The sequence below is a fragment of the Typopeltis vanoorti genome, chromosome 19 (assembly GCF_054136105.1).
Source record: "Typopeltis vanoorti isolate ZY-2024b chromosome 19, IOZ_Tvanoo_1.0, whole genome shotgun sequence".
Classification (NCBI taxonomy): Eukaryota; Metazoa; Arthropoda; class Arachnida; order Uropygi; family Thelyphonidae; genus Typopeltis; species Typopeltis vanoorti.
Window position 1 is genome coordinate 52,035,905 of NC_143567.1, and position 11,596 is coordinate 52,047,500.

Consider the following 11,596-nt stretch of genomic DNA (forward strand, 5'->3'; position numbering starts at 1 on the left):
TGTATTTGTAAGTTTACAAACATGAATTCCTGGTCTTCTTTTAGATTAAACATTTTACTTTCTTTCTTTCTTTTTTTATTTTGTATATCAAAAGCCCTTTTTTATTTGCTTTCTGTAGTAATTAGATTTTATCATCATTTATAGGAAACTGTGATGGTTGCTGCAAAAAAAAACAAAAAAAGAAGACTGGTATTCAGTGGTTTCACTGTAAAGAATACTCTAAACAAATTTTTTTTTCCCACCAAACTGTATGTAAGATGAAGTATAAAATAATAGTAATAAAGAAATTACAATTACTAAATATGGAATGATGCAGACTTATTTACCTAACAAATACCTTAATTAAATTAAGGGGATATTAGATCCCACATTGTTTTAAAACCGAATAAGAAACTCAAAGATTGGAATCAGAGAGTGTTTATATTGCCAAAATGAAGCCTATTGGCTCTTTATATTTAAGTAACAAATACCTACTTAACTGTAATACAGAAATTTTAAAAAGTCATTAATTTTTCACTTGAGAAAATAATACCAACTAGTTTTGCAATATGTATATTCTGGTGGCTTTGCAGTGGGAGAATTGCAGAAAGAAACTAATATAAAATACAAATAAATTGTTAGAACAGAAATATTCCAAAAACAAATTAAATGAGACTACAATAATGCTTGTCACGAGTTTGTAGGTGATTGTTGGTAGTTGCCAACATCATTTAGTTAATTGTTATGTGTCAGGACAGTGACGCACCCTCTGGGTGCGCCACTGTCCTGCACTAGAAAAACACTAGAAAATTTTCCAAAACTCTTTTCCTAAATAAAATTAATTTTTTTTAAATTTATGTTGCGTCATATCTTCTATTTCTATACTAGTTATTCATTAGCGATCACTGCAGATGCTCAGTCATAGGTCGTATGCTATGCGTAGTGTGTATTCTCCAATCGTCTACTCAACTTGGGACCCCCCCTTTCCAAAATTAAGTCCTGAGTGCTACTGTGCCAGGAGATCTGATTAGTGATTTACGAACATCATTTAGGATTAGGCTTTGATTCTGTTAAGGGAGCTATGTGATTGAATTTGTAGAGAAAAAAGTTTTCTTCTAAATAGGGTGGCTGTTTCCCACTCAATAGCATGATTTGTCACTAATGTATGATGAACTAGGCCAGACTTTTCTTTGTTTTTGTGATCATCATTATGTTGGGGGGTACCATGACTGTGAATGAGTTCAAAGCAAAGTATGACAGTTACTATGCAAATATTGGATAGGTCTTGACATGATGTTTAGGGCCTCCTTCGATGAGTCTAAGGACTCCTTAGAGTTTCCCATAATAATAATAATTACTGACATGTTCTTTTTTTTCCTCACTTCAAAACTTCAGCTTGTGTGATCTGGTCTATGTAGGCTAGATCATGGGAACATGGGATCCTATAAACACCTGAATGCTTGTAAAATGGAACACTGTCCTTCAGAGATCTGACTGCTACAAATTGTTTGAATCAACTTGAATGCTACTCAGATGTTGTGATCCCTGAATTTATCAAGGAAATAATCTTGATGGACAGATTACCAATATATGGGATGAAAATCAAATATTTGTAAATGGATATTCTGATTTTGTTGCCAAGGATTATCCAATACAAAATATCTAACTGTGTTTTTAGTATCTAAAAAGCAAGGTAAAAAAAGCAGCTGCATGACATAAGGCTCAAGCAAGGAAAGTAACTAGTATAGTAAGCATGGTATGTGGGATGTCTCACTCAACCAACAACATATCCATCATATTGAACATTAAACTTATTCACATTCACAACCTATACTATTAATGCATTCTTCTAACTCTTCTTTCTCGTGCAAAAAATCTGCCTATCACTTCCTTTCACTTCCTGAAAGGAAGTGATAGGTAGAATTTTTACATGAGAAAAGGATATACACTTAAAGTACTGTACATTAATATTACTACTATGGATGGAGATTAAATAAGCCTGAAACCATGCTGCAATACTACACATGGAACTCTTTCAATCTAATGAAAAAAGTTCCATGTGTAGTATACATGGAAAAAATGATGTGTTCTCTATTTGGCCTCATGGCCCAGGCACATTAGACTCCTTCCTCAGTCACCTCAACAGCCTACATCCAAGAATCCAGTTTGAGAATCCAGTTTACGATGGAAAAGGAAAAGAACAATAGTTTACCCTTCCTAGACACCTTAGTTACAAGCCTTCCTAATGGTACACTTTCCTTCACTGTATACAGAAAACCTATGCACACATGCAGATACGTTCACAAACTCTCCCACTACCACCACCCTGCTCAACAATCTAATTCAAGCTTCCAATAATTGGAGTAGTAGGCTCAGCAATGGATGATAACATTTACTGCCATCTAAAGACATTCAGAAATGTTCACAACCAACTGCCTTGGAAATATAAGCAACTACATGGGTTTCTCAAAATCTTTCCATGATCTGCATCCAAAGGTGGATAAGGTTAGTGAGGTCTTCATGTTGGAGGCTTAATTGATTGTATACAGCATTCAGAAAGGATTAAAACAGAATTTAATACTTCCTATATTTCGTCTGTCACTGAGACATCTTCAGGGATTACAAAAGTATTGTAAATGCCACTAACACCTTGCTACAAACTGTCAAAACAGCTGGCTAACTCTCTGACCCCCCCCCCCCTCTCACTGGACGTTCCACATCCTATATAAAAAACTTTACCCATTTTAAAACCCTAATAGAAAATTAACCTTAAATAGCACAGACATATTGGTAAACTTTGACATCTCCTCACTGTTTACCAATATTCCCTTAATTGATACCTTAACACTCTTAGAAAATGTTTTTCCTTCTGACATCTTAGATCTCTTTTCCTTTGCCATCAATTCTTATTTTTCTTGGAAGAATAGAATCTACAAACAGATAGAGGGAACTCCCATGGGTTCCCCCCACCCCTCTTGCCAATTTTTATATGGAAAATTTTGAAAAACAAGCCATTGACTCAGCCCCTCTCAAACCTTCTATCTGGCTAAGATATGTAGATGATGTGATCTCTATTTGGCCTTGTGGCGCAGACTCATTAGACTCCTTCCTCAGTCACCTCAACAGCCTACATCCAAGAATCCAGTTTATGATGGAAAAGGAAAAGAACAATAGTTTACTCTTCCTAGACACCTTAGTTACACGCCTTCCTAATGGTACACTTTCCTTCACTGTATACAGAAAACCTATGCACACAGGCAGATACATCCACCCTGTTCAACAATATGGCATTATTAAAATGCTAACCAAGAGATCCCACAATCTTTGTTTCAATGGATATCTGTCCTTTACAACTGAGCTCAACCACATACACAACACCTTCCACTCCAATGGCTACTGCGATCATAAAAAATAATCAGTTCCTCCCCCATTCCCCAGCCATCTCTTCGGAAAGAGTTTAGAAATGCCATCACCATACCCTACATCCGTGGCAAATCGGAATAAAACAGCCAAGATTTTAAATAAGTACAACCTACACACAGCATTTAAACCTCACCGAAAACTTGCTACCCTTATTCGTTCTACAGAAGATCAGCTCCCTCCTCTCTCAGTGCCTGGAATTTATAAAGTACCCTGTTCCTGTAAGCTGGCATACTTTGGACAGCCAGGCAGATCAGCAACCATCTGCCTAGAGGAACACAAGTCATACATCTGCAACCACTTCTATGGTCAGTCAGGCCTGGCTGACCATGTCTTGGATACAACCCACAGGATCTCTTGGGTAAAAACCACCATGCTCCACCACAGTAAATTCAAAAAAGAGAGACTATTTTTAGAATCTGCAGCAGCTCTCAGAAATCAACCAAATCTAAATAAATATGGTTGCATTAAGCTTCCTAAGATTTGGGAAACACTAATCATCAGAGATGCCACCTTACATTCCAACCCACCTACAACCGTCCATAGAGGGCACTCCACCTAGATAGGACTTTAGAGTCACCCACATGGCTGGCTTAGTATTGTGTGGTATTTGTGTATATGTTACATTAGTTTTTTTGTAATCCCTGAAGATGTCTCAGTGACTGAGACGAAATATAGGAAGTATTAAATTCTGTTTTAATGCTTTCTGAGTGCTGTATACAATCCATTAAGCCTCCAACATGATGACCTCACAGCACTTAAGCCTCAACACATGGGTTAGTGAGGTCTGCTGTACAATGAGAAGACTGGTGAAATCCATATTGGTGATAACTAATCAACTAAAGGGTCCAGATAGTGAAGAGGCTAGTAATTGATAATCTTCTCCATTACTTTTAAGAGTGCTTAGGGGGGGGGAGAGCAATGGGACAGTTGGATAGCTGACTTTTATCTCTCTTTTTAGATATAGACTGGATAAAGGCTAGCTTCCATGCTGTTGGATAAATGCTGGATGTATATGGCAGCTTATATAAGTCATACAGGATGAGTGTTAATTCTAGGGCACAAGCAGTGAGCACAACTTGGTGGATACATTTCTGGACTAGCTTTATTAGCATCAAGACGAATGAGAAGTCTTATTATGTCCTTTTGGTGAAAGATCAAGTGAGGCATACAGTGTAGGAGGTAATTTGTTTAGGTCATCTAATTAGACAAGTTGGAGGAAAAGGTCTGTGTTATCTTTGGTGTCAATAAACGGTGTCAATAGGTCTGCGTTATCTTTGGGTGATGTTACGATAGTGCCATTAGGGGATGGTAGAAACAAGGAAAGGCAGACGTTATGTCCAACAGCCTTAGCAAGGGATCAGAAGGCTTAACTGCAAATTGAACAGGAGGCAAGTATAAAATTCAACTTATTGAATTTTACCAAGTTGCTGATACCAAGTTGAATATTGACCAAGTTGTGCTCACTGCTTTAGATTTGATTATTATTTTATACTTGATGTTTTTTGGCAGTGGAAGCTAAGTGAGATGCTGGAGTTTTTGACTTGAACACTGAATATGTGCTGTAGTTTTATCACACACACTGCACAGGTATGTTTAGATATCCAGAGTTTAAATAGATGTCAGGAGGTTGGAGTGGAGTGGGTAATGAAAGCCCTCATTCTGGTAAGGATTATTTTGGTTCTTAGTTCAGAGTAGATATTTGTTTGAATCAGAAGAGCACAAACAGTAATCTGAGCATGGCAAAGATACATAAAAATCCCAGAGGTCATTCCAAATAGCATCATTGTAGTGTTGCTGGGAGGTGACTAATTTGTAGTAAAGGAGACATGGATAAGATTATGGTCAGAGATACAAAGAGGAGAGAGAACATCTACAGCATATTTGGAAGGAGCTAGTTTTAGAAAAAGTCCAGAGTGTTGGAAGAATGATGAGGATACTGGTTGGTAGGTTAATGTATTAGATCATGACTGATAGCAAATGATTCAGTTTCTCTTCTGGCTTGATCTGTAAGTTAGAGAATGGGAGCCAGTCTGTGTTATGGACATTAAAGTCTCCTAGGAAGATTCTCTCACGGTTTGAGTAATTAGACTGAATGAGATCAAATTTTAGAGATAAGTAATCAAGAAGGCAACACAGTCGTCTCAATTAGGAGAGCAAGAAAGGCAGCAAATGAAAGCTACAAAGCAAGGAAGGCTTGAGCCAGAGCAAATCAAAAAACAGAGATTCTAAGTTTGATACCTATACAAAGAATGTATGATTTGACAAAAACATACATTCTTTCCTTTTTGCAGAATGAATCATAGAACATGTAGTAAGAATAACTGACATGCACCTGTAATCATGGAAGATGCCAAATGGGGTTCTGTTAGGAATATCAGATCAGGTTTTGATCCATTTAAGTAGTGGTGTATATCATTACTTTTTGTATTGATGTCCCAAGTGATTATGAAATGGTTGTAGATGTGTTTTTAGGATGAAATTTTGTTGTTATTTGGGGAAATATTGTTAATGTTCATCTTGGTTGCTGTTTATCTGGGCAATGAAAGACATCTCTCACCTAGAGGTCTAGTTGGCAGTTCCTTCAACTAGGGATGATACGCATATAGGACGGCAATACTTCTTACCTTCTTATCTGTGTAAACAGGCCAAATCATGGTAAGGTGGGTTTGAATTAACTGGGAGAAACTATATATTGAGCATTACCAGCTCATTAATGGCCTAAAGGAACTAGCCTATCTTAATCAAACGTTACCTGACAGATTTGGCCTGTTTACACAGATTAGCTGGAGTGGCCCAATTACATTGTCTTTCCAGTCACCTGACCTAAACCCTGTGGGCTATTTATGGAGCTATTTGAAATCACTAGTGTACACACCTCAACGGAGAATGTTGATGAACCATACTGAGCATGCATGGATACACTGCCATCAGACAAGTTGTCAATGGCAAGACATCTTATGGGCTGCATAGCTAGCAATGGAAGTCATTTTGAAAACCTGGTGAGCTATATTTATCCTATGGTGTTTCTTTTGCCAGTTACCAAGGGATTTATGTTTATTTATTGACAATTTGCCTTCTATCTGCATTGCAGGTTGTTCACATTCATATCGCCATGACTACTAACGGCTATCTCAGAAATGCAAGAGCTGTGAATTCATATTTGTTGGAACCTATTATACTATAATATATGATACTATGATACTTGACATATGGTACTATACAAGTTTCCATCACTCAAACCATCCTTGCCACACTGTCACACAAGACCATCCTTACTAGGCACTACCTTCCACCATGACAACTCTCTAATTTTTGTGTTCAGTGCTCTCACTTGCCATAAAACATCATTCTTGCCAAATATCAACATCCTTTCCTGTTCGGATGAAACCCATCTCTTGCAAACAACTCTCTTATGTGTATTTCAAACCTCTCCTCCTACATGTTTTCACTACTGTGTCATTTATTATCACTGTTAACATTCCTTTTAACACAGCTGGAAGGATGATGTCGATGTGTCTGTTGGTAACAAATTAGAGCCAATATTCTTTGCTGATGAGAGGAACATTTCTATGAAATAAAAAGACTTTCAACCAAGAACATGTTATCTCATACAGCGGTGGGAAGATTTTTCATCTTTAAAACAAACTGGCCCAAAAACAAGCAGAACAGAATTCAGTCAAAAACAATGGAGTAGATTTGGTCTGTTAAACGTTTGGGTGCAAGCGTTTAAATGCACAGATATACTGAATTTGGTAGCAATAAAATATTAGCATCTTAAATAGAAAGATTAAACAGAAAGATAAGTCCGGCAAGTGAACCTAGAACTTTTTATTATCAGCAGACCTCCATGGAGTCAAGAGCCTCATCACTGGAGCTTGAGAAAGACCTGATTCCAACTGTCACTCTTCCCTTGCTCAGAGCTTAATGGACACTTAAACAATATGAAAAACTGCACTACAAAACAAAACAAAAAAAAAAAAAACATGCAACTCATTCCCACTGATGTGTTATAAGCATGCTACCTTGTGTGTGGAGTTGATTTAAAAAAAAAAAAGTAAAATGACATTTTGAATATATTTTTATTAGTGCCAGTTCTTCAATACAAATTGTGAAATCTTTTTCCATTCAAATGGAAGGAAAATTTATACCAGGAATGATTTTGTCAAAGAAAAACTTAAAATGATAATAATATAGGGGAAAAAAATATTAAAAAAAGAAATTACTGATGAATTATATTTTATTAATATAATTGGCAGTTTTCTAAACTAAGAGCCAAATATAATTAAAAGTGTAATTACTTTCATTTATTGCTGTATATATATATATATATATATATATATATATATATATATATATATATATATATATATATGTTAAAGATACCAAGCTATTTTAAATCTGGTTTTCACTCCATTTCCCAAGTAAGCAAACAGACAAATGTCAATTTTGCACCTGCACGTAATGCAAGGTCTAAGTTACCCGTATAGTACAAGTCCTGAGATCTTTATTTAATAAGGTCAAAGCACCTTTTGGTAACTTGTTTTGGTAAAATACTTATAAGCTCTGTATTACTTAACCTTGGTATGGTATTTCTAAGCCTGGCTCCCACTGATGAGACCTAAATAAAGGTCAAAACCGGTCTGGGTAGTGGCCCCTTGCCTTTAATGCATAGCATCATACATCTCCTCAAGGAGATGGGCTTTGCATTAAGTCACCCGTAAAGTAGTACAAGTCTAGGCAACTCGTGGTAAGAATATATATATATTATTTGCATTTTCTTTTATTTAACTGTCAGAAATACTCGCTCCAGCCTGGCTGGCCGAGTGGTTAGTGTATCCGCTCTCCAGCGAAAAGGCTGCGGGTTCGAATCCCGCCCTGGGCATGGATGTTTGCGATTGTCTGTGAAAATACTAGTGGTGGTAGTCGGCGGTAGATGGCGTTGGTGTTAGATGAAGGTTAGTGGAGTAGTGAGACAAAGAGTTGTAGTAGAGTAGATGTCCTCCCTCGATGAGTCTTTGGACTCCCTGGAGGTGTGATATAATAATAATAATGAAAGGATTAATGCTTTCATGTATCAGTACTAGCCTCTGACAATCACCTACATGAGATTATAAATATAATTGGAACGAGCATATTTTCTTGAAAACTGTGAGATACCTTTTCGTGTTAAGTCGCAATTTATTTGTCAGGTTTAGTTTATCTAGGCCTCCATGTATTCCTTACTCATCGTTGTACTGACACCTAAAATAAAATATCTCAAAAATGAAATATTTCTGAATGTAGAAAGCATACAATTGAAGATGTGATGCGTCTAAATCTTCCGCTCTGCACATAACGAAGAAAGCACCAATTACATTTGCGTTAAGTTGTGCGTTATCTGGATAAAAACAATTTCAATATTTACGTTTTAGAGACCAAGATGCATTACGTTGAATGCATCTTGTCTCTTTTTAAACAAAAAAATAAAAAAGGGTTTAAAAATGTGTAAATAAAGCGCTGTTTTTAAAATATTTTATTTTACACTACAGCGTTTTTTAAAATAAAAACTGTAAATATATAAAATATCATCACAACATTTAATTTAATATAAATACAAATGAAGATAACCGCGCCCTCAGGTTGAAGTACAAGTCATATCACAGCATTTATAATCGGAGGTCACGTAGCCCAATACACTCAGTGCCGTTCCTTTTTTTTTTGGTTGAACGATGCTAAGGTAATATACTTCTCATAACTATTTCTCAAAGCCTATGTATTTATTTACTTTCTAACTTTAAAACATTTAACAATATTACTAACTAGTAAGGTATTAAAAATTCAGTTTTAATTAAACGTATTCGATAAGTCTTTGGACTCCCTGGAGGTGTTCCTAATAATATTCAAAAATCATTTCAATGTATATCACAAATGTAATGTACCACGTTGGATTACAAGAAGTGTTAAAGAACACAATTTGCTACTCCCTTGGCAATCTTTACAGAAACTAGGGGGACAAACCAGCAAAAATATTTAGTACTAACTTATGCAGGAAAAAGGTACTAAATCTAAAAAAAAAAAAGTACTAGATTTTTATTTGCTTTCGTTTCATTCTGTTTAGGGCATTTTACGATATTACTACCTTAGTTTGCTAAATTGATTAACTCTTAGAAATAGTAAAATCTGTAGCTGATAAATATTTCAATTTTTCTTTTGTCACTGCTGAAAATATTCTTTCAGTTGCTTTTTTTTGCATGAGATTTAGAATCAATTTTAAATTTAGATAGTTTTTCTTGCCACTTGTCCATGTTTAAAAGGAAAACTCAATAATAATATTTTTGATGAACTGGACAAGTTTTTATTAATAAAATTAATAAAAACTGGATTTCAAACCCACTGTAGGGAACAGACATCTATTTCAAATCAAACTGTGACTGCGAGCAATGAATTGAAATTCGTACAACATCGATTATACTGTATCTCATCGTTGAAGTTACTTTTTTTTTTTTTTTTACTATTTATTCTGAATTCAGGGATGATCCAATTGTTATTTGGTTTGATAGCTGTGTTTTTAACTGTTGTTCTTCCCTGGTTCCATGCATTTTCTATGTTAGCAAACTGTAAGTTTTGCAGTTCTGTTTCTATGGTATTCTCATATAATTTATTTATATGTTCTTCGTTTATTTTGCTTATGTCTGTTAAATAACAGCTGTTCTTTGGAATGTTATTTTTGAATTTTAGTTTAATCTTTGCTGAGAGGGCATCATGGTCAGAGTCGAAATCAGACATTTTTAGGACTTGGACATTCTGGACCAATGCCTTCCATTTATTTCTTATTAAAATGTAGTCGATACAATTTTTGGCAACTCCATCTGGTGATATCCAAGAATATTTATGGGCAAGCCTTTGGTAGAATTGGGTGTTGGAAATAAATATATTATTTTGTTTGCAACATTCAAGTAATTTTTCTCCTCTGTTATTTCTCTCATCTATTCCGAATTTGCCCATGATCCCCATATCTGGTGAGTATTTCCCTATTTTGGAGTTGAAAGCTCCCATGATTATTAAGATATCTTTTTTAGTTATGTTTATGAGGTTTGGTAGTTTGTGATAGAAGACATCTATTTCTTCATCATCATGTGAATGGCCTGGTGCATAGATCTGGATTATTTTTATGTATGTCTCATCTTCCTTAGCTTTCATTCTAATCTAGATCATTCTTGGTCCGTGTGAGTCAATGGCTGTTGATGAATTTTATAAGGGTATTTTTACTTGGCAACTCCTCTGTGGATATTATCGTTTCTTCCTGAGTAGAACAATGTTCTACCATCTGAGTTTATAGCCCCTTCCCTAGCCAATGTGTTTCTGCCAGACCAATTATATTCCATTTAATTTTTTCTAATTCGTTTTCCATTAGTCCCGGCTTTCCTGTCTTATAAAGCGTTCTTATATTGAGAGTTAGGAGGTAAGAACACTTTTTGGCTGACCACATTGCATATTTCCCAACTGCTTCCTGTGCTCGAGAGGCAGTCGCGTCGGCTTCCCCGGACGCGGTAGCATTTTTTCTGTTTGAATCCTCAGAGTTCATAAGGGTTTATAGCAAACTGTCTGCAGCCAGCCTGCCATTCCTCTGCTGCAGCCTTTAGTCCCCCGCCCCTAATTTGGAGCAACCCGTTGGGACTTCCTTCATCTACCACCCGAGGGACACACCCGGTAAGAGTATGGTGTAACCTGGGGAGCGCACTACACCACATAATCCACCCTCCACACTACTTACACTTCCATCTTAAATTTAATTTCACTAAACAATTCGCGATCTATACAGTATATCCGCCCACTGACTTGATTATGTGTGTTCCCTGTCCAATCTGTCAGTATGAAAAATGAAAAACCTGAATTTCAGTGAGAAAAAACTACTAGTTCCATAAGAGATTGACTAACTCACCATCAGTTGCCTAGTTCATCTAAAGATTCCTCTCGAAACCATTTGAATTGAACTACGGTCTTTTCCATTCGAAGAAAATTGTCCCTCCCGTCATTCACCCAACTGAAAATGAATGAAATACGAATCTGAAATCATGCATATTTCATTCACAATAAGACAATAACGGAAAATGCTGCTACTTATCATATGATTCAACTGATATGAAATCGGTAATTGTTTTATTTAGCTAAAAGTGAAATCTTTGTCGACCTCATAAGGAAAAAAAATCATATG

The 11,596-nt window shown here is 36.0% G+C and overlaps 2 protein-coding genes across 3 annotated transcripts in view; both read left to right on the forward strand.

Annotated features, from left to right (window-relative positions):
- LOC150096084 (cathepsin B-like) overlaps positions 1-301 on the forward strand; it is a 61,217-nt gene extending 60,916 nt beyond the window's left edge. The window contains exon 9 of the mRNA XM_090409592.1: positions 145-301. The gene's annotated coding sequence lies outside the window, so the exon portion shown is untranslated. The remainder of the gene's footprint in view (positions 1-144) is intronic.
- Positions 302-8,999: 8,698 nt separating this feature from the next.
- LOC150096085 (cathepsin B-like) overlaps positions 9,000-11,596 on the forward strand; it is an 89,182-nt gene continuing 86,585 nt past the window's right edge. Inside the window, exon 1 of one of the 2 annotated variants that reach the window (XM_090409659.1) lies at positions 9,000-9,118. In XM_090409659.1, the coding sequence (XP_090265785.1) occupies positions 9,111-9,118 (8 nt within the window). In that variant the 5' untranslated portion in view covers positions 9,000-9,110. The remainder of the gene's footprint in view (positions 9,119-11,596) is intronic. The other variant, XM_090409658.1, reaches the window with a different exon arrangement.